Here is a 25,006-nt window from a genome sequence, read left to right as displayed (position 1 = left end):
AGAGCACAAGGTTCACACGGGACCATAGGAAGTGATAAAAGTCTCTTCCACCACAGGTTTTTATTTTTATTTTATAGCGGTTTTCTATATATAAACTTTTGTCATTCCCAAGATACAAATCTCAAACTACTCGGAGAGATTAATTAATACAGGAGAATGGCAGTTTTGAAGCCACAAGATTTAGGTGTGCTTGTTTAAGTTAACAGGTGACAACTTAGAAGGCTACTTAGAGGCTACTGATGAAAAGACAACAAATCACTGTAAAAACTTCCATCCTGACTGTGACAGCTCTCTAAAAATCAAATAAACACCATCATGTACATGTTCTCTGTTTGCCACCATGAACAATGTAACCTGCCTGACATTCACAGAGAAGTGGCCATTTTTAATTATTAATTAGTGAAATATGGGAGGAAGAAAATAAAAAAGGCTTTTAGTACCAAGTCCAGTCTAACTAAAGATTAACTAAAGCTAACTAAAGGTGACAAAAAGACTTAATTCTAGTGGACTCTTTATCCACCTTCCACTACAACACTACACTGATAACAATTCCTTAATTTTGTAGGTGACCACATTCAGAGTTAGGAGGACAGTCTAATTTATGGAATATGGATCTTGAGAAATCCCAAGTCCAGAGTACAGTCAGATCCTAACCTTCTCATTCATTGTACCTGTGAATTTGGATTACCAAATCCAAAGGATTTTAGAAATCGGGTAGGGTTTTTTTTGTTCATTTTAATCTGAGAAATACCTAAATTAAAGATATAACAAAAAAGTTAAATGCATAAATGTCTCCTGGAGAACACTCCCATTCCCACGGAACAGGACACCCACAGAGCGCCAGTGGTCCCTGTGCTATATATTTATGATACAGGTCTTACTGACGAAAAAGTTTGATAAACTGTATAAAATTACCATGGGAAATTGAAAAAAGTTATGTAATATAAAACTCGTCAACATTCAAACAGCAGTGAGACAATAGGAAGTCAAAATTCACCTCATTTTGGTAAGTCAGTCTTTTCCCATCTGGTCTTCTTCAACAAGAACAAATCTAACATTAAAATGGCAGACCCATAGGGCTGGGTGGTGATGACTTGTGCACTCATGTTGTCATATCCAGCTACATCAACATACATGCTGACACTGAATACACGAAGCCCAAGGATGCCAGTGAAACAGATTTAGATCATCACATACTGCATAAATATTAATTAAGATCTAATATCTATAAAAAGTGCTTGCAATCAATCCAAGATAAGAGACAGCAGTTGTAGTAAGTAGCTGCTTATAAAAGGCTTCTTACACATGCTGCATTCGTAGCATTAGTACATGACCCAGTAATGAGCTAGATCAACAGACTGGAAGTTTTAAAACTTGGCACTTACTGATTGATTTGAGAGGCTTTCCCCTTTTGCACAGCTTCAGCTGAGGGTGAATCACAGCAGAGAATAAAAATATTTGAACTTCAAGGTCTTTCCCTCCACTCATAACAAGAATATCACCTAGAACTAAAAACACCTGTCTTGTGGCAAAGCTAAATTAATAATTTAGACCTCTTCATTTTTGAAGTCACCATTTGTGACTGACTTAGTCCTAGTTCTTAATCAAAGAACAATATTTTGGCTTGGAAGTGGCATAAGTCACAATTTAGAATTCTAGCTTCACTTTGTTGTTTTAATTTATTTTTTAGTTTGTTGTTTGTTGTTTTTTTTAACCACAAACTTCCCTTACAGTTTCTCTGTATTTTCCTCAAATGTAGAAAGCTGACCTTAACTATAAATAGCTATTAAAACTAAATGGGATTTTAAAAGATGCTGACATCATAGCTGAAGAATGAGTTGATCCAAGTACAGATCTATCTGCACTGATCATATTTTCTATTAATGTATGGAAAACCAAACCAAACATCTGCTAAAATTAAGTAAGTTTCCTGTGTTTTGATGGGACTCAATGAAGCATCTCTGAGCTTGTTCACAAACTGTTTTCAATTAGATCAGACAACATAATTACAATGAATTGATCTGGGTGAAGCAAAAAATCTTTATCTCAGAGGTAGCTGTGGACATAAGTATGCTTATTTATGGATCAGTTTGGTATTTCATTACAATTGCTATTAAAACTCAGAATTAATCTCATCTGATTACACAAACTGATAAAGCTTGAAGTGGTATGTTTTCTCAAATTACGTAAGAAGACAACTTAGGCTCAGTTGTTCACAGGCACTAGAGCATTTCTCAGAACGTACATAATTTGGTCCCAAGGTGCAGACCTTACTTAATCTGAGCACCACCTACAGCCACTTTCTCTTCAGCAACTGCACTCCAGTTCCCTTCCATCAGAACTTCTTAAAATAGCAGCTCATCAGATTCAACTAATGCTAAATCTGCAAGCTGGAACACATGCATTCAAATCTATTTTAAATGCTGCAAATCTCTCTAAATAGAACCTTATTTTTGAAAGATCCCAGCTGTAATTTGTTCCTACATAAAAGGTTTTATTTTGTACCCTGCATACAGCAAACACTATTAATGTTTCAGTTTCTCTAGAGACAATACAGATTAGACCAAACGGAAAGTTGCTATGACAACACCACCGTTATTTTAGGTATTGGAAATTCAGGCCAAGTTAAACAAAGGGCATGCATTGTCAAGAACTACAGTTTTATAACAGTTATGACAGCCAACAATAAAACCCAGTGTAATTTTTAAAGTTTAAAACTGAACATTTGAACAGTTAAGCCTTATGCTTAAAATTGGAATGAAAATGAAAATCAATTACAGTAACAGAAGAGCATCTTCTGGTCTCTGTTCCCTTGATAACTTCTGACATTTGTCCCAGTGAGACAGAGAAGACTATCTGACTCACTTTTTCAGTGTGCCCAAAAGACTGAGCCCCACACCCCACTTTCAGAAATGGGCACTTAAAAGCCTACATCACTGGAGGAGAGAGAAGGGCAGCTGTTCCTAATTTTTAAGTGCCTCCATCGAAGTTGGAGAGAAGATAGCAACCTTTGCATCCATCCTCATTTTAAATTTAAAATCTAATACACATCACACAATAAGTTACAGTGCTATCACTTTGTTGTTCAAAGAACAATTCAAACATAAATCTTAAATAAAAAGATTTAGATATAAGCTCACTGATCCTCAAAAGTAGACACACCACCTGATCACAATTCGGTTCCCAAGTCACTTAGACAACTCAGTGTGAGAGTGGCTCAAAATATTTATACAGGCTTTTTCTTTGCATACAGTGCATTTCTGCATAAACTGAAAGATGCCCTCACCCATGGCAGGAGGGTTGGATTAGATTATCTTTAAACTTTCCTTCCAAATCAAACCATTCTCTGAGTATATGATTTTGTGCATTTAGTAGATAAAATCTTCTAAAATAGAAGGACAAGTTCAAAATTCTCTGAAGTGTTTAAGAAAACAATTACCTGTGTTTTCAGTAAGTTGGTGAAAAATTTAAGGAACCCAGTGGTCTGATAGTTGAATTCTGAAACCTTGAAACTTTGCTATTTTTCTCTTTAGCAAGTCTCAAATCAGCTGATTTTTAACTTAGTGCTTAGCAGACAGCTTTACACTAATAAAACCCCAAGTTTAAGCTTCTCTTTAAGATAACAACAGTGAAATCTAAAGATGTTCTTGAAAACAGAAGCACACTGTACCCAGCCGTCCTCCAGAAATAAACACTTCTGAACAAAAACTACAGGAACTACTGACTAGCACACTACATATTTACCCTCATTGAAGTAGGGCACCTACCTTGACTCTGATAATAGACTTACGATGATAAAAACAGCAAAGTGCTGCTATAAGCATTTGAAAAACATTATAATCCTTCGGCATTTTCAGTTCTGCTGCTTGGGAGTCCTCAAGACTGAAGATGTGCAGTCACTATAAGCAGTTTTCAGAGGTTCAGCAAGCTTTTTAGTACCACCACTGCCAGAGCTGCTACACCTCCCTACTCATGTATGAGTCAGAAACACTTTCCACAACTGAAGCTGATCCTATCAATTCAGAGGCTGCTGGCATGCTTGCTTCTAGCCTGCCACATAGAAGTGCCAGAATTCTCATGTGATCTGCTTCACTCACCAGTGAAATCCTATCTTCTCTGTCTTGGTATGCCCTGGTTCAGAGATGTATTAAAGCCACCAGCTCAAGGCGAACTTGATGAGATACAATACCTGACTGTCTCCCTGTACTGATAAAGGCTTAATCAGTTGCTCCAGCTCAATCACATAATGTCTCTTATCTGCATCATGAACAATATACACATTAAAAAAAAACAAAATTAGGAGGAAAGGCAGTTGATTACTGTTTGCCAACTGTTACTCTTCATACTCAAATGAGAATTACATCCTTATGTAACCAAGGAAAATTATAAATCTGTTTATTTTTAATTAGGAAGCTTCTGACAACCAGTCCTTGGAAAATATAGCAAGAAACCAACCCTGTCAGCATGGTAAGTATTAGTGGTGCAACCGAGATACTTCTAAAGTGCACATAGCTTGATGGTAGTCCCACGGGACTGTGCAAACTGCTGGAAAGAGAAAGGACTGAACTCAGGAACACCTCTAACTAGGCAAAGTAAAAATAAACACTACAACAGAATAAGTACAGTAATAAACCAGTAGTTTTATTTATTCCTGTGCTTCTGTTCTCTTGGACAACACAGTCCACAGCTTACTGAGCAGTAAACCACTCATCAGCAAAGAATTTAGTCTGCACCCCTCAGTGCCCTCCCAAGAACAAAGGCAAAAATGGCAATTTGGCTAATTTTAACAGGTGGTACTGGCAAGATCATAGCAGCCCAAGTGACAGACTTGGGGAAACAAACTGCACTGGATTGAGGGGTATAATAAAGGCTCTGAAACACTTAAAAAAGAGAAACTTTGAACAGAACTGTCATTTGAAACTTGGGTGGTTCCAAAAACTACAGTAGTCACAGATATTTCATACCTCAGATTAGGAATAAATTAGTCCCAAGGAGTGGTTAGAAGGAAGAGCTACTTCTCTTTTTCATCAACAACAAATCAGCTCCATAATTAGAAGGGCATAATGCTTATTGATGCTTATTGATGTCCTCAGATATTACTTCAAGGCAATACATCTTACCTGCCAATGGAGTACTGCCTTCCCAGTGACTGAACAATGTGAAGTGCTCTCAGTGCCTGCATCAAGAAATGGGACTTGGCACATAAACCAAGAACAGCAGCACTGAACAAAGACAAGACTTAAAATATGCACTGTCTTTCAGGACAAGAGGGATGGAGATCTTATCCAAAACCAAAATGGAACCTCAGTCTTTAACAAGAAAAAGGAACTGTGATGTATGAAGTTCTGTTACCTAGTTGACCATCTAGGGTTTGCAGGTATCTAGCACCAAGTTAAGCAGCAAAGCCAAAATGTTCATAAAACTACTCAGACATGAAATGGACTGTGATTACCCTGGCAACAAAAAGCATGAAATATTAGCTCAGAAGAGTGGTTGAAAATCATTACTTCGAAGATGGAGTCCTGCTATGCATTTAGGAGAGAGGAAATGCCTGCGATTCTTTTCTCTTCTTCAACTGCATAGTGCATAGACCAGTAAACTACTTACCAGTAAAGAATGACAAACCCAGAAAATGAATAAGTAGATAAAACACTAAAAAATGTGAATGTACCCTTCCCCTTTTCTCTATACTCTGAACTGCAGAGTATTTTAACTTCCTTTAGGGTTTTTTCTCACTTTGAGGAAATCCATGATTGCTTTAGTGGGTAGCCAGGGAAGAGAAGATGAAAAGATACCTTGCAGGACTCCAAACACAATATGGTGCTTGAGACAAAAAATAGAGGATTTATTGTCTTTTATACACTTGTCACTACTTTGTCAAGTTCTAGAATTCCTAATTAAAAATAAACAAGTAGAATTCACACAGAGAATTATGATTTGTGATTTCATATTACAGAGAAATAATTTCAGATTAAACTGGATAAGGGAATTGCTGACTTGACACTGTTACTTAGTACTACAGCAACAAATCATTTATATATAAAACTTGTCAGGTTCCAAGGATTACTATGCTCCACTAGCTAACACATGCATTTTTCCCCAGGCCTCCACAACTTTACACATATATCTTACAGAAATACCTATCAAGTTTGCAACTTCTTGTATGACTCAGTTACCCAGAGATGCTTACTGGTATGGCTGTACAAGTCCAGTTTGAATGATATGGTTCCTTCCCCTGAAACAAGAGTTAAAAACACAAGGGAGGTAAGGAATTAAATTCTTGCATGTGAATCATCTTCCCAACCTAGATTCTCCATCTAGTCTTTTCCCTACTGAAAGCAATGGGACATAACAGGTGTATCTTCCAACAAATTCCCTGGACTGTAGGCACAAGGGGATTCTCCCTCCAATGGGAATAGCACAGATCAATCTGGAAAGTAAATCTGGCCTAATATGTATTCATGAGGGTATTTTTTATTTGAAAGACTTGTTACTAAGCAGCAGTGAAAAAAGTTTTAACGTTATATGCACAGCTCAACATGAACAGCAAGGCATGAATTACAAATGGAAATTGCCAGTTGCTTATTTTCTGTCTGTAATGGAATAAGTAAAGAATCAAAAATTATGTTGTGAGAATGGAGAAATAATGAACCTTAAAAAAGTAATACTGTACAATTTCATACAGCAGATGCTAACACTTTTTATCAACAATATAACTGGCAGGAAAGAGTGCTTTATTTAAATAGTGAATCTAATGTTTTTAAATAAAACTAATGGGTTATTTGTTTCTAATAAAGGTTAACATGACTTCTGCACGTGCACTTCAATTAATGCATGACACGTTCTTAGGAGTCAGAACCAGAACCATTGTTTGACATTGATACAGCAGTATGAAAATTCAAACTACTAGAAGGTATCTCAAAGAGTACATGAGAATTCTCTGGGTGACAGTATGATGGCTCCTGCTCTGCTGGCTCTCATGACCTGTTTTCAGACAGCACAACTGAGAGCAGCCTGCATGTTGCTCCAAGTTACACTTCGTAAGTAGCTTGTAAATATTGACTCAGAGAAACAAAGGATGGTTTAACCACATTTTCACTCTCCTGTCCTGCAATTTCTTGCTGGTAATTTGGGTTCTTAGACGCTGTACATGAAAAATTAACCATCTGTTTCTTGCACCTTAGAAATATCAAACACAATCTTGCTGCTAAACCAATCTATTGATGTATCTCTAATGCTCTCCAGCACCAACAAATGAACCAACAGCTTCATTTAATTTTCAGTGTTTCTTGCCAAGAATATTAAAACGTCTGATAATCCCTTAAACTGTTTCTAATGATAGCTGGCTAGAGTGATATTGATACCTAAGTTTATTAAGAAAGAATTTCTAAGTTCACAGAATTCAAGGCAACATGAATTTAACACATGAGTTGACTGTATATTCTATGTTGAGTTTCTAGTTCTGGAAGATAAATTAAAAGGTTTCTGCCAACCCTATCTGTTATTACCAAGTCTGTAGAGTTATTTAGGGTGTTTTCACTGTCAGTTTTAAATTACAGGTAGCCAGCACTGCATACTGGAACCATGCTCCTGACACACCTAAACTGTGTCCACCTTCACTCTCAGCATATTGCATAAGCAGGAGTTTGAAGCCTTCACACTGGAAAATGTGAACCTGCTCTCAGGGAACCCTCTTAGGCTGCTTTAATAGTACAAGTTAAACAAGACTGAATGGAAGAATTATTTCTTTAAGGAGGGGGGAGGGGGAGTGGTGGTTTCTTTTTCCCTAACAGAAAAAAAATAACATTCTTTGTCTTCAAGGTTGAAAGTGAAACGAATAAAAGAACTGAACTCCATAAAAACATAAGCACTCAAACTCACAAGCACTGTGAAGTTACCAAAACAGCCTGCATATCTGTAAGAAGCAATTTTGAATCAAATACCACTCATGTTCATGGAACTGCTTAGAATTCACACAGGGAATTATGATTTGTGATTTCATATTACGGAGATATAATTTCAGGTTAAACTAGATGAGGGAATTGCTGACTTGACACTGTCACTTAATACTACAGCAACAAATTTTTAAGCATTTAAATCAGCCTAACAATATTCAGTGAAGTACATTAAATGTTTTAGAATTCTCTCCACTAAATGAAAGTAAACAATCCATGCAGAAAGTCAGCTGTAAATGAAAGAAAGCACAGTGTACTGAACAAGGGTCAACAACATAAATCTGATTTGATAACATGCACAGCCAATCCAGAGCATGCTGCTCATTGGTGTTGGATTAATGATGCCATACTGATATGTCTTGATTACACAGTGCACATGCACAAACTAACTATGGTAGTGTCTGTGGCTATAAAATGACACCTGTAAGGTTGCAATGAAGAACAATATGACTAAAATTTAAAACAAAAAACCAAATAAAATCAAAGCATTTCATTATTTCTGTTTAAAAATCCTTCATTTAATACATGAGACTTTTCTCTAGACCTAGTTATTTGTTTAATGTAAGAAACAGTTGTGGAAAAGGGGACAACTACTGATAACAGTTTGTTGATACAAATAGCATCTTCACAATGCCCACTACCACTTAATCTTAGTACTCAGTCCTTCAGACATGGCCCATCAACTGTAATGAAGTTCTGTGGGGGATGCCTCCAAATACAGGTAGTCTCCAACTGTTTAAAGCTGAACACTTTAGAAAGTGTTGAATAAGTGGAAGAAAGGGGATTATAATAGTGTCAGAATGTTGCTCACTTTTATCTGTTCCTAATTCAACTGCCTACCAACACATGAAGTCCTACCTACCCATCCACCCCATGTCCTACCATTCCTGTGTCAATTCTTGTTAGGACTGACTTTTTCATATTCTCTTCTATAACCCCACTTCCTGCAGGCTGTTGTTGGTGCGGCTTCTGACCATAAATCAACAGATAAGTAACTGTAAGTATGCCTGTTTGCATTGCTGGGGTGTGGTAAGGGAGAGGTCAGCATAAATTCTTCCTCCTCTCTAATGCAGCTCCATGAGGCAAAGGCAGAAATGCAGTGCAGTTGTTGTACCAGAATTATGAGAAGAGAGAGTTTGCACCTACTTAGTTTTCAATATCACTTGAATAAATCTTTAAAAATCTGTCACATAAAAAAACCAGATTGGCAGCTGCAAGAAATAGGTACTAAACCTGTTTATGAGCTTTCTTCTAGGTCCTGATTTGTACTTTCAGACAATCAAATTTTTTTGAAAAAATCTGATCTTTGAAAACTAACATACAAACTTCAAAGTCATCTGGCAATAGACCTGGTTTTCCTACCAGCCATGTTCCTACTTAGAAGTCATCATCAGGCTTTATTGATTCTACCAAAACCAAGTATATATATTCTTGAGCTCTATGTGCTGTCTAACTCATGTACAAACATGAAGCAATTCTGCAATGCCTCACTGGCCTCTCCTTCAAATTATTCCTTACATTGGAAAAAAAAAAAAAAAAAAAAAGAATAGAGAAAATATGAGAAGGCCTGCATTTCCTTTCCATTTGTCAATTTCACTGTTGCTGGACACCATACAACAGGTCTCTTACATACAAAAAGAAGCCATTAACACAATTTCTAACTTTATATTTCTGTTTTTGAAAGCCTTCCCAGTCTCACTGAAGTGTTTGTCTGTCTGAGGTTTACATCATTTTCAAATATAATTCAAATACTAAACAATTCTGTTACTTCACAAGGGTATTTCAAGTAGCAGGAGGCATTTCAAATCTATCTATTTATCTCAAACTTCAGGATACCCTAGAATACTTCCCCTTTACAAAGAGAGAGATTTTTGATGTGTAGCACTTGAAAATAAAACTTGCAAGTCACTTGGGCTCTGTCAGAACTGAAATTTTTCCAGAAGTCTTTACCAGCATGCATGAATATGATGAAGTGGTCTGTCTCCCTCCCACATTTTTGCACACTTCAGTGAAGCCAAAGCAGCAAGCTCCCTTCAGCTCATATATCTCCCTTTCAACATTTTCCTAACAGAAGAATGTGAAGGCATGGAGACAAGAAACCTCTGGATATTCTAGGTAGCCCACATAATGGTAGCCCATTTCTTTGTAGCCAATTCATGGTAGCCCATGCTCCCTTATTTGTGTAGGTTCTTTGTTCCTTATCCTATTTAATACACAAAATCTCAAATAAACCTGTTCCTTTGACAGTCTGCATTACTAGATGGCATCCCAACTGAAAGGTACTAATGCTCCTGCTGCTGCTCTCTCCACAGGCCATACTGTATCTAAACAGTGTATCTCCAAAAACAGGCAAGATGTACAGACACACACAAAGTGTCAGTTTTACTCTATAAACACAGCTCCAAATGATCAGGAACTTTACCTCTACGGGCTATGTCATTAAGAGTATCCAAACTACTCTATTATCAATCTGCTTTCCACAAGCTGTGTACTCACTCCCCCTTGTGGTTCAAGTGCTTCTACAAATGTAAAAATCAACTTCAGGAATGCATTGCTATGAAGGAATTAAATATAAATATTTTCATGCCCCAGTCAGCTTTTGCTATTAGCCCAACTTCAAAATTATGAAAAGGATCCAGTGACATCAGTAACTGTCATCTTTAAGGCATTCCTGAAGGCCCAAAATGAGAAGAATATCTCACGCAAGAGACACAGCTCAGCAACAGTTAAGATCTCTCCTGTAATTAACTGTTCAAACACCTCACATGAAAAGTGGTAAAATTCTGCGTGACACTCAGTATTTCTTTGTAACTCAAAACTTCTATCCGGTGTTTCAGATTCAGACCTTTCAATAGTGTATTTCTCATCTGTAAGTAAGGCTTGATCATAGTTACTAATTACCTAACAGAGATAGTGAAAAAATCAACTACACTTCTACTGTCATCAGTATTATAATGGGTGTCAGGGAAATTAGTGCAAAGTCATTTTATGGACAGTTTTCACCTCAAAGCTCAATGCAATCTCAGCACATGTGGTGGCTTTCGATGACTCCAGACCACGCTTAATTCTAAGAGTTAATGAGGAATAATACAACTAGTAGAATACAGACATTAACAGGGTCAAAATCATAATCAGCCAGATGTAAGGTTAGCCCTTAGCATGCAAATAGACAGCATACATGCTTCTCTAAGAATTATCAACATTTTAGATTTACCAAAGCATACTCAGCATTACAGGAGATGCTTCATAAGCAAAATACCCTAAATTCCCTTTCAGCATCAGAAGGGAATACATGAGCCACTGCTAAAAGGCTTCACTGTCAGGCCAGAACATTTAGAAAGGCACTATCCACTTGACTGAATTCATATGAGGATTATCATTCATGGAAAAAAAAACCAAAAAAAGCCCCCATGATATTGTGCTAAAAATAAACAAACCAAGCCTCAATAACCCACAAAAAACCTGCAGATCTTTGAGCTAATCAGGTCATTCAAGAAATGGGGGCTTGGGAAAGAACAAAAACCCTAAACAGTAACAGTCTAATTTAGGAATCTCTCTACCAGGAAAAGATGAATTAGGACAGCAAGCTGAAAAGTGCATTGTCTTGCACAGCTGTAGAATCCTACTTCCTGCATTTACTGCAAACACAAGCTTAGATTTATTCATCACTGTGCACCCAAAAGATTACAGAATTGATGACTCAACCATTTTTCAGAGACTACCCAAACAAAATTCAGTGTAAGAAAATCCTGAAACTTGGGTGTCAGATTCCATTACTTATTATGGATAATGGCATTCTATCAATTAAAAGTTTTCATTAGTCCCAAACAAATGGGGCAAGATTCTCATTTCAGCTTTAGGGGAATTAGTTACTGGAGAGCTGCTGAGTTTCATCTACGTTTGTAACTTTTATTGTCTTTTTTTAAACTTTCCTGAGCTGCTGAAAGCTTCTAGGAATAACTATCATACACATCTAAAGAAATAGCTGCCCCTTCCAAGCAGAGAAAGAGCACATACTGTAAGAACCAAGCCTGGTACAAGGCCAAGGAAAAAATTATACAATCTGAAACTTGACTACTACGAGAACAGAATTAAAAGCACAAGAGAATATTATTTGTCTAACTTAGTGCAACAGCCAAAAATCAACGCACTAGAAAATTATATCAGGGTAACAACCAGAAATAAGATGAGGAGAAAAAACCACAATCTCTTATATGTGCAAAAAATTTGATTTACATCACATTTTAAGAAAAACTTTCCCACAGGAACAATGAATAGACCTTTAGTCTAATCTAGTTTGGGAGGTGTAACAGATTATCTTGGTAGGCTAATTAATCTCTTTTGCTGGAGGTTTTGAACAAATCAAAACATCTATTCTAACAATCTCAGTGACACCCTCGCAAAAAAATTTTCTCAAGCATCCTCTAGAACCACCTATATCTCTAAGTTAGGAGTGGGGAGGGAGAAGAATCTTTCCTCCCTACTCTGAGCCTCTAGAGGAAAAAAAAAAAAAGCAACCAACTTCCTGCAGTCAGGCTACAGCATTCTTAATACTATGAAAGTTAAAATAAAATTATTATGAAAAATTACAATTAAAGGTTTTGGGTTTGTTTGGGGTTTTTATGTTCTGTCCAGCAGAGGGCAGTGCATAGCTAGCAACCATCATCCAAGCAGCAAAACTTGAGTTTTCATTGTGAGACAGATAAACATGTATTTACCAGTAGATTAGCTCTAACTGGATCTTATCTTTCTGAATAACACACCTTGTATACAAGAGACAATTTCTACAGAGAGATGTTTGTGAAGCTTCAGTTCCTACTAAGCAGAGAAACATGAAAAAAATGTAAATGCCTCTAACTGAAACAGCAGTAACACCAATAATGGCCTTTGAATTGGATGACATATCCACAATGACAAAAAAAGATGTGTAAAGTCGAAGTTAGTTTTATGGGCATACACTCCCTTTCTCCTCAGGAAAATACTTTCCACCTTATGTGATGCTGTCAGCCCTGTTGTAGCTGCAAAATGAAAAAAAAAATAAATACAAGATACAGATTCAAAAAGAATGTCCTGATCATTTGGCATTCCTCCAGTCTCAGATATTTTACAAATAATGCTGTCAGACACTGCAGAAATCTGACAAACTTTCTGCTCACAAGTCACAACTTGAATCTCAACAGACAAGTCTCCACAGGAGAGTGATTTGCAGCAGCTCCTGAACAGGTACACACTGCACTTAGCAACTTTTCCAGTAGGGTGGGTATGTCTGTAATAGATTTCTGTATCTAAAAAAGGCTCCTTGCAATGAAGAATTCTTACCCAAACAGTGACTACTTGTCATGCTGACAGATTTTTTTCTAAACTTTCCCAAACATACTTACACACAAACAAACATTACTCACTTCTGAAAGTATTCTTACATTATCTTCTTGGCACAGCCATTAGAATGATTGGAGACAAATTCCCACACACATATTGGACTGGCATCCACAGTATTATGAATTTATGCATTAACTGTACTAACTGTGCATCAGTAAACCTCATCACCTGATGAAATTTCCCTAAAGTTGAATTGACCCTCAGAATATTATCCTGTCTTGCAATGCTACAGATAACAACCAACACGTTGGAATGCCAACAAAATTTTATTTTCAGTTGCACTCACAAAAGCTGCCATAAGTGACAATAATTTAAATGACAGGTTTTATTCTAACAAAATCAAGGAGTAAAAATAGTATAAAAATGAACACCATGGGGCTGAGACAAGAATCCTTCAGTGGAACATCATAAGGAAATAATGTTTTTCTGCTGCTATAACTTCCTTACACCAATGAGTTTGTTCCAGGCCTGAATCTAAATATAAACTTCTCTCATGACCATGCTGAGCAGACAAGCAGTCATAAATTTTGTAATTTTTCCACTAATGGACTAAAATACAACTCCAAAACCTCAGGCCTTAATAATACTCATCAACTTACTGCCAATAAGTATTTCTGTGATTATTACCACTATTTCCAAAGGAAAAGTTTGAAAGGTTTCTATGAAAGGAGGACAGAAATGGATTTTTCTCTCTCTCTTTCCTTCTTGATACAGCCTGAATGATTACAGCACAGACTGCTATTAAAAGATCCTAAACTATTTATAATGAATAGGAATGAGACAGAAAGATATCTTTAGTTCACATGAATTTGAGCAAAATATCTCACAAGAAGTTATCTGACACACTAAAAGCTGCCAGCACTTGATCTTTTCTCCCCTGCAGGAGTCTGTTTTGTGAATGTGCAGACTCAGGGTGTGGGAAGAACCTGCTGAGACTACCAATGGGTCTATTATTTGGCTCATAAAACTTGTAAAAATCTCACAGAATGTACAACGTGCTATTGTGTCCATAAATCTCATTCATGCCTTGCTGAGAAGCCTGACCCATAGCAGTCTGGCCTGTTTTCTACCATAAAAGGGTTTTTTGAAAGAGCCATTTAACTGTGACCATGGTTTCAACAACAAAAGAAGGGTTGAAGCCATATGGACACTTCAGTACTCAAACTCTAGCAACCCAGCACTTCTTTTTTTTTCCTTAGAACTTGCTTTTGCATAATTAGCTTTCTTTATATATTTCACGAACTAATACATCAATATTCAAGATGCGGGAAACTGCCACTTCTGAGCTGTAATTTAAATTCAAGTATTATAAACAACAGTGTATCTATACAGAGCACTCTAAAAAATGCCTTCAGAGGATTAATTTTACAATCCATGCTTTCTGTCTTGTATCTTGAACAGAGCAAAACAGAAGAAAAAGCAACTTATTTTGCCTTTCTTCTGCCCCGAATATTTCTAAATACAAGAAATTATTTGTATTAATTTTAGTCACCAAATTCTAGCAAGGAAAGATTTATATAAAAAGCAAATTGATGCAGTCTGCTTTTAAGTTTACCATCAGTCTCTCTGCCTTATACAACAACACTTGCTTGTAGTCATTACTGCCCCAAGAAACACTATGATACTCTTCTCATTATGAAACAGAGAACACAATAAATTAAGAAGTACTACTTTTTCTCATATCTGAGTGAATTATCCACATTCTATTTACAATAGTGTCTAGCTCTTAAGAGATGCTGATCACTTCCCAGCAGAAGAATATTCTGAGAAAATACTACCATTCTCTTGGGACTCACCAGAAGCACATTGGCATCACTCCAGAAACAGTGCTAACTTGTAACTGTCAAGCTACAGGATCAGCTCTGCACCTGCTTCCCTTTTTAAAACAGTTTTTTAATTTAGCAAGTTTTAAACTAGCTGCTTGCCTTGGCTTTGAAGGACACTGGGTAGGCCTGTGCAGCCTGAGAAAGTGGATGATTTCCGAGGATGGCACGTATGTGATCATACTGGATCTTTCAAACCAGCTGGCTACAGGCTGGATGTCAGTCAGGTAGCACCAAGAGTGGGGATCCTTCCCAAGGGAAGGTGATCCAGGAGCACAGGGTGGGCAAGGCACTCACCAACAAGATGCAGTCCCAGAGCACCAGGGTGCAAGCAAGCTAAGCAGGGTGATGATACCAACAGGTCCTACCACAGTCCAGTGAGCCTCCAGTGAGACAGGGTAACAGAACAGGTTCAAGGTCTATCCTGGGCTTCCCACACTGCAACTCAGGGGCAGGGCTGGCAGAAATAACACACAGCTCAGGCAGGGCCTGGAGGCCGCAGACTGAGCTAAAATGGAGCCCTTGATCACTGGATGGGTGTGGAGGAGGTTGTAAGTGAAGCTGGTCAGGACACTCCAAGGCCAATTGTGCCCTCAGCACCCTGACATAGCACACTTCACTTGGGTCTGTAACTCAGAATCACCAGCAGACAGACTAATACAACTTAAATTTGTGTCATGTACTACCCTCGAGATACTGCAATTTTTTACAAGGCAAATCAATCCAAAGTCTCCCTTCTCTCTTACTGTCTGAACAGTGAGATGAGGGAAACAAGAATCAGTATCAAGACTTTGTGTACAACTAGCTTGTTCTAGTGTTATCTTTGATATATGCTTGATACATCACACATGCTTAACACTCAATCTAATACATGTTTTCAGTCAGTCAGTCAACACTTCTCAGCCTACAGACAATACTAACATATTCTCCTGTGCATCAGTAATATGAATCTGTCTCTCAGAATTTTGGTATCACCAGTGAGCAAAATAGGATTCCCAAAAGTGCTCTTGCTGTTTTCTCCCTCTTCTCTTGCTCTCCCTTCTTCATTTAGAGGCATTTTTTTTCACCATTTCAACATCTGTCAAAACCTACCCAACTGGCACCAGATCAGAACTAACCTTTCTTGCTCAAATATGCAGACATTGGATGTCAAGTAGACTTGTACAAATGGAAGTGTTCATACAAGAAGAGTGAGATGCTACAGAAATCTAATAGCTATGTAAATTGAGTAGGTTAGTATTCTGCAGTGTGTACCTGACATAACACTGCCATCATACTTTATTCAAGGAGATGGAAAATTTATAAATATTAATACAATAATTTCCATCACATGAGTTAGAAAACAATGAATATATACTTGCTGAAACTTAAGCCAACAGAAAAGGATCCAAGATCCTGTCATTACAAATTCAGGCACATCTTTTACAGTCACAATAAATGGATAACAAATTATTGATGAAAGTACTCCTTTATTTGGCATATTTGATACAGCTTTTTGTGTGTATGAATACATTTCTGGAATCAGTTCTGTTAGTAAACTGATCTTTTATGGCCAAAAAATGTTTGGAGGAGCTGTATTTAGAAATAGAAAGAAATTCTATGCAGAAAGAAATTTCTGCATTTCCAGTTGCTATTTCAAGATTTTTTCTAAAGTTCCTGATATAGTACCATTGAACTGAGGACCAAACTCACAGGTTGCTAAAGTTAGGGATACAGACAGGAAAAAAAATTAAAAAGAAAAGAAGGGGATGGCAACCCTTGTATTCTGCCTTGTAAGTCTCTTTACCAGGCTTTCCTGCCCAACATCAAAGTTTTAAGAACTAAGCTTAGCACCACTGCTATTGACAAGAGTCCAAGACAAGCTTCTAATAGAAAAGTTAAAAAGATCAAAAATCACATTTATAACATAGAACTTGCTGCAACAAGACACACATATTGATGAACTGGCACATGAAACCTCGGCCTTCTACTTGGCCATAATATTAAAACTGTAACAACATACTCTGCACAGCATAGTGCAGGGTACACAGTAAATTAAATAGAGCAAGTAACATGCCCACCACTTTGTTGCCTTTGGCATCCCCTCTTCTACACTTCTCTTCAGAAGGATTTTTGCCTTCTCTGTCTCTGCTATTTTACTATAACCCAGCTTCAGGCTGGGATTGAGGCCACAGACCTTGCAATACAGAGCTGTTTAAAGCAGAATTCCAGCAGCAGTCCTCAGAGTCCCTTGGCAGCCGCTTTTCTATGGAACTTTGTTTTTTGCTCTTTCCCTTCTCTTCTTCCAAACTCTAATTCCCACATCCACCCCAGTCCTAGGCAGAAATTCCAGCAGAGGACCCCTGCATACTTCCATACAAATTATATCTTGGCACTTTCCTGTGGTTGTCCTTTCCCAACACTGCATTACATTCTCCTGATTGTTCTTCAGTCAACCTGAACCCGACTCTGAGCACCTCTCCATTTCTCTCAAATATGAACACCCACAGAGGGAATTCTAGCAGCAGAACCCAGCTGCCTGTCTCTCAGTCTCTTCCTCACCCAAAGTCTAACCTGAAGCAGAAATTCAGGTGTCTGAGAAATTCAGGCTGTCCACATGAATAGCTACAGAAATATGCTCCATTCAAGGATAACCTGTGTTTATCAGACCCTTTTCAGAAGACTCTAAAAGACAGGGAACAAAGCCCAACAATTAAAGCAGCCCATTGCTGAGAGATGTGACATAGAAGCTAGATTCAAGGGAAAATAATACTAACGTAAAATGAAAATTGTTGAATGGTACTAATTCTGTGGAAATCGTAATACTGCAAGAGACTCTCAGTACAAAATCGTATCGCAAAGTTTTCTTTCGAAGTTTCTCTATTGTCATGCCAGGAGTGACTTTCAAATAAAATTTATGAATGTTCCAGAGTATTTCTTATTTACTCTAACAAAATATACATCTATATATTTTTTCAGCACTTTCACCTTGTACAAAATGAAAACAGAACTTACAATATTGACAGGATTCCAGTTACTTTTTGGATCAAATGTGAACCTCTGACTGTAATGTTAGTAAGTATATTGCTAAAACCATAGACCTAAATCTGACATTTTTATGATATTTTTCAGATGTGTTCCTTTACTTCCTCAGAAATCTGTAAGCAAAAATATGGATCTTTTTAGTCTGTTAACAGCTTAAGATCATAGGTGGTTACCATGTAACTGGAAAGTGGTCCCAATATAAAAATGCAACTAACTCCAAAGCACAATGCCCACAAGTATTTCACTGAAGCATGCAGAAAATCATCTGACACACATAATTAGCTTTTCTGTAGCAAACGTTAGACAGAAGCACATTCCAAATGGCTGGAAATGCTCTGGCAGTGTGTATTATATATAACACACACATATATATGCATATACTATATAAAATATTTTGATGGTAAGAAATGGTATCTTACCTTAACATATTCCAAGGTAGGATCCAGAATATTCTGATCTCTGTAACATAGTGCAAGGAGGGAGGAAGAAAGAACAAACCAACACAAACAAAAAAACAACTGGTTAGTCCAAATATAATCCAATGCTGAAGATATGCACTCATATAAACAACGGGCTACTAGGTCATGTTAAAATTTTTGTTAAAAATTGTGTGCCATAGGCTAGATGACTTATGCTTTCTAACTTTTAACAAATACATATATACTGATTTCTTCTAGGTCAGGTAGTAGAGCCACTAGTAGTAGATTTGGGAAAGAAAGTTAATCATACAGATTTAAACAAAGCAAAAACAATCCATCTGAAGTAAATTAAAAAGAGCTCTCCAATGGCTTCTAAATTTATTTATTTCCTAGTACATTTAAGCTACTGCTAGCATTAGAAGGCACTGCAAACACAAGAAAATAAGAAGTAAAACATTCACAATTTATAACAGTGAAGCAAAGAATTAATAGATTTGCAACAGTAGAATGTTTTATTTTATATTTGGAAAAATAAAGATGGTTCTTGCACTCATTAAATAATCAGAATTTCAATATTACAATTATTTGAAAGACAGATCATCAAGTTATTACCCCTATTTTGAAAAGAGAAGATCTCTCTGCAAGTTTGCTACACATACAGATGGCAAAGGGCACAGAAACCTAAGTGAAGAGCCCTATGATCAACTACAACTCTTTCTATAAACAGAAATAAACATATATTTTCAAAGTCTTTTTGTATATTTGTTCTTTCTTGAGAACTAGCAGGTTAAGAGTTTGCAGTACATGACTGGATGCTTTCTACAGAACCTGGGATGACAGACATGGTGCTGCTTTAAATATAAACATGTAACAGGCACAATGATAAACTTGCAAACCTACAGACGGATCAGGAGCTTGCTATATGAACCAAGTTTACCACACGGACAAAGTATGCCCCATATATTGAGAAACAGAATCCTGTTTGGTGGAAGTTGTTACAATGGTGTAACACTGGAAACATAGTAAGCGGCTTCAGATATGTAGAAATTGGGTTACACTACAATGAACCAACCCAGAATACACTGTCTAAAATCCCTATGTTGTTTCACATTTATACTGTTTTTAGTCTGCTTCCCTATTGGTTTTTAATGCAGCATACCTATATGGAGGCAAAACAAAGCCCTCCTGCATCTATGCCCTACCCATAAATGATGGGGCTTCTAAATACTTAAAGGCTCAAGTTCATTTCCCCACTTGGTTTAAAACAATAGTAACAACAGCACTGCCAGATCCAATGGAAAGAGAATTTCAAACTTTTCCTAGCCAATAAGCAAAGAAAGGGCATACTTGGTAACTGTACGCACACAAAATAGGTACAAGCATACCAGAGAAAACAGAGGTGAAACACAGGGGGAAAATAAAAAGAAAGCTTCAGAACAGGCAGAAAAGCTTTAAGACAAAGCAGTCTGTTAACTGCTATGTTAAAGCAGGAAAACCAAAAGAAAGAGAGGGAAAGTGACCTATGTTTTCTTCATCAACCATACAACAAAAGTGTTTTGAAAATTTTCCCATCTTCATTTGTTGTCTAAGTCTTTCATCCTTGTGCAAACTTTTAAAACTTATTTTCAAGGAGTGGTAATGTTCATTGATGTGCAGTAACTAATAGTAAATAATAACTACTGCATTTTCCTGTCACTTGATTCCACTGTATTACTGCCACATATATGCAAAAAAACAGACTAAGCAGTTACCTCAGTTAATTAGGAACTCACCAAATAACTAGATGACAAAACTAACTCCTGGATCTCAGTGCCCTGTTAGCAATGACACTGTGCTCCTTTATGCCATATGCTTTCAGCTAAGAAAATCTTTAATGTCAGGAACCTAAGAAAAAATATAAACCGCTTCCTTTCCTTTCCATTTTCCTTCTCAAGGAATCTTAATAAAAATGGTGAACCCACAATCTGACTTTTTGTATTAGATGATCTGCAGAAAAAAATTACTACTTTCATATAACTACCAGATCAGATGCAGGCCCTGACGTCTTCCAAATCAATTCAACTAATGGTTGGTTTCAAAACCACTAAGCTCTTCACCTTTCATCAAATTATATCACATTTCAAGTAATGCTAATATTTATCATCATAATACGCTTAACTTTACAGATTAATTAAATTGCATTTGTTTACCTACAATCTGTATGTATTAGAGTCTACATGTAAGTCAACCTTTACCATGTTAACTGTGGGTTCATAGGCTGGGTTTTGTTACACATTTTGGCTTCCTGATAATTAGATAAGCCCTACTTCCATTCAGATAAAGAAGTCTCTCAGTGCAGAAAAATGTCACCTGGAATAGAGAAGTTTTCAGAACACTTCAGCTGCAGGAATCCATCACTGAGTATGGTGTTGGGTAAAGGCTGCCATAGAATAGATGATATTGACTTAATGCACTTTTCATAACCATTCTGTCATAGAGGAGTATTTAGGAAATGAATGCAAACACACTCCCAACATGTATTTTGGGTATTCATTTTGTTGCCAGAATATCACAATTTCATGACAAAATAAAATCCCTTTACAGCACTTTTGTGCTCATAGGAGAAAAAAAAAGAGGAAAAAATGCCAGACTTGATACATGTAAATTAAGACATTCTTCTGCAAAGTAAGTCCTCTGTCAACCCTCCTCCACATGAATAAGATCTATGTCGAAACAGTAGTAGCATAAACACTCCTCTGGTAATAATTCATCAGCAAAAGAAAGCAGAGGTGAAAACCTCTTGTTCTGGGAAACTCTCTCCATTTATTTTCAATCCAGCTACAAGATTCATATTAAAATTATAGGGGGTTTTGCACTTAGGGGTTTCTTGCTGATGTTGACAAGAAAATCAACAAGGCTTGATAGTCAGGCATGACTCAAAAAGCAGGGATTATCTTGATATGTAGAATCCTTCAAGATACAGCTAATACTGACTGAGATAAGTTAATGGAACTCAGATGTTATTGGATGCTATTTTTTCCATGTCCCAGTAGCTATGAATGGCAACTAACGTGTGTGAAGAATAAAAGTCTTTTCAAGTTGTCAACATCAGCAGTTATCAGATAAAAGGAAGAAAAAAAATTTCCTATAAGCAACTTGAATTGTACTTCTGGTATTACAAAATAAACACTGCCATACCACCAACTTAAAATCCTGCATTCATGTGAAGACAATGAGTAATGAAACATGAAAATATGGTGAAGAAAACATTAAAGTCTGAGTAACTAGTGACTCCTTTAAATACATTTGATAAAATTATTATGTACTTATAATTAATGCTACAACTGAAAAGCTAGAAACCTAGAGTTCAACCCTAAAACAAATTATTTGGTTCAGTAGGTGCAGGAGAGTGGACAGAATCTCAGGAACAGTCATACTTTGAGGCTTTTTTGAATAGCTCTCTATAGAAGTGCTTCAATATAAAGGACCTTTAAGAAGATATCATTCAATCTTTAGCTGTTTATTCTTTGAAAACCTCCATCTTTCTGCTAACAATTGTACATTACCACCTCTCATAATTGTCGCTGTAAAGAACACTGCAACACACATACCTTGACACACTAAACTGTATTAATCATCTGCTTTCTCCAGACCTTGATATCCTCACAGACCTATAAACCACAGCGATTTGTGACAACTTTGAAAAATTTAAGCATAGATACAACAGTATTACCAGAGATGCCCAAATCCTCACCATCACTCAACTATCATATGGGGGTTCTTACACTGATGGAAACTGCTAAATGGCTCTGAAGCAGCTTTGTACTACTCCACACTTTTATTAACACACTTGTGGGAAGAACATTAAGACATGTTGACAGTACTTGGTGTACAAAAGTATGTTTATTTTAAAGTGACCTTTGTTGAGGACTTCTTCAAAAGAATCTCCTTTTTGCTACATTGAAAGAGTGATCCCAAAAAGTACAATCTTCGCAATGATGCCAACATCAACAGTGACAACCCAAATCAGAGTGAAGACAAGACTCAAAGGAAGCCTGAGAAACTGAAAATGCAATAGGCTGTTGTGTGGCTGCATACACAGACAGAAATGCTGTAAAGAGACCACATGGGATCAAACACCTTCTTCAATTTGTCTTTGAAATCTCTCCATCTATGTAGGTTTAAGACATACACTACTATTTAAGTATGAAGATGCATGCCTGAGCATGCTAGACATACTGTGTTTAAATATATATACTATAGACTGATGCTATTTGTAGTGTAAACTAGAGTAAAAGACCCAGTGATTTTATCCTGCAGCAGCTTCTGCTTCACACACACACACACACACTCCTACTACATGCCAAAGGCTATTCCACCCTTCTGTCTACAGATGCACAACACCATGGACATGACTCATACAAACACCAGTAGAAACAAGTGTAAACTGCTATGACTAACTATGTAATGACCTGCAGTTCACACAAGAACAGCAGGGACTATACAGTAACTAAAAACCAAGAAAAGATACAACATACTTCTCTCTGAATTAAATGAACCCTCAGCTCGTTCACTTTTGTTCTGAATGCCCCTGCAGAGATAACGTTACAGTAATTTACTTTTACCTCTTCTATCTTCTGCTTCCCCCCAGTTACTCTATTGTACCTATCACAGCAGCAAATCTACTTTCTCTCTTCTCCAAATTTATTTCTTCTTCTGCACTATGTACAGTACTGGTCTCTACAACCTGTTCAAAAAGTCAGACTAGGCACCTCCATTCTTTTTCCTTTTACTTTCCTTAATATTTCACAGTCCCAGAGACAAAACTGAGTTCTTCAAAATCCTTCTTAAATCTTCTCTTCCCAGACCTTCTACAATTATGTGAAAGTACTGCTTGGGCAGCAAGACTATTGTTTATCAAAAACAGTGATTCTTTCTACAAACATCCCTACAAACATGCTGTTGTCTGTTCACTTACTCCTTTGGCTGGCAACTCTTTACAGTCAAGTGCCTTAGCCACTGCAGTTACTAAGAATCTAGCTCTGCAAATTTTTAAATGTTCAAAAATAATTTAACCTTGCAAAATGAATATACACATTCCCAAAAGACTGACAAATGCTTAGCAGAATCACAGACTCTACCAATTCACCTGAAAGCAACATAACTCTAGGTAGCTTATTCAGAAAGCATGGTTGTCACCTGGCTGATATTTCTTTCAGGATGGTGTAATTGGGATTAAGCACAAGAAAGTGAATCCTTTGCTTCAGTGCTGAGTAAGATGATGGTAGAAGGAAGAACTGTTTCCCCTTTCTGTTCCCTTACCCCAATTTAAGAAGCTCATTGCATCAAATGCCTCTCTACACTGGATATTACAAGTGAGCATTAGTAATATATCCCCCTCTGTGACATTGAACTACACTGCCAATATTCTACTCAATTTCATCAACTTCCCCCTAACCAACACAAATTTATAATCCTGAATTACAACTGATCACTCATCTCCTCACTTCCCATCATCAAAATAGATTTTATTTTGACAGGTTTGCACTGGTGAGTTTCAAAAAGCACAGCAAACCTTAAAACATAAAAGTGGGGAAAAGTAAGCATAGAAATACCATTCTCTTATCAGAGCTGGTTAGCTGATGTTAGGGATACTTGATTTTAATTTCACATTTTTGTATGTTTCTGTGGAAAGTGAACTTAATTTTGCAGTAGCAGCTGAAATTCTTTAAATGTGTAACTGTCAAATTATTTTATTACCAGAATTATTTTAATACCAGACTTTTTTATTTATTTTTTTTTCCCCAGCAACAGAACAGAAAGACTGAAAATAACTTAAGGAGGAAAAATTGTGAAGCATAACAAAGCAGCTCTAAGGTATTAAAAAGGCTAGCAAGGGTATGGAAGAAGAGAATTTGTGAAAAATTGACAGTAGCTTCTGCAGTACTTTCAGAGGCCACCAGGTATCTCACACCTATCATAAAAATACACATCAGACAGCAGCACAGGATAATAGGAATGCTATATATCTTTTGCTAACGAACACTTCTTACTGAAGTACAGCTATAAATGGTAGTGTGCCCCTTTATTTTACAGATAAAGCAGATGTCTGGCAGCATATATATGCTGGGGAAATTTCTGATATAGAAATAGTTTATCACAATCTAATGTTATAAGGCCAGTTGTCCTACCACAATATCGTCATAATCTTTTCTACAGAAATTTATTGTGTTTTTTAGAAGAAGGATTCTAAATTATTGCTGCCCTGAATAGAAGTTTTTACTGTAAGTAAGCACCGAAGCACAGGTGAGAAAAAAAAGGTATTTAAAAATCACAGTTACATTTAGTTACTTGCTTTCTACCTGTCTTCATTCACAGATTGAAAAGAAAATAGTAGACACTTTCACACTTACTGGTGGGATTGTTG

General features: G+C 36.9%; 1 protein-coding gene across 5 annotated transcripts in view; it reads right to left on the bottom strand.

The window, feature by feature from the left end:
• The window catches only part of BCAR3 (BCAR3 adaptor protein, NSP family member), a 72,047-nt gene that overhangs the window by 18,330 nt on the left and 28,711 nt on the right, over nucleotides 1–25,006 (bottom strand). For all 5 annotated transcript variants that reach the window (XM_030455536.1, XM_030455539.1, XM_030455540.1 and 2 more), the window contains exon 3: nucleotides 18,601–18,640. In XM_030455536.1, coding sequence (XP_030311396.1) covers nucleotides 18,601–18,640 — 40 coding nt within the window. The remainder of the gene's footprint in view (nucleotides 1–18,600; nucleotides 18,641–25,006) is intronic.

The sequence above is a fragment of the Calypte anna genome, chromosome 8 (assembly GCF_003957555.1).
Source record: "Calypte anna isolate BGI_N300 chromosome 8, bCalAnn1_v1.p, whole genome shotgun sequence".
In the NCBI taxonomy this organism is placed as follows: Eukaryota; Metazoa; Chordata; class Aves; order Apodiformes; family Trochilidae; genus Calypte; species Calypte anna.
This window is presented reverse-complemented; position numbering and strand designations above follow the sequence as displayed.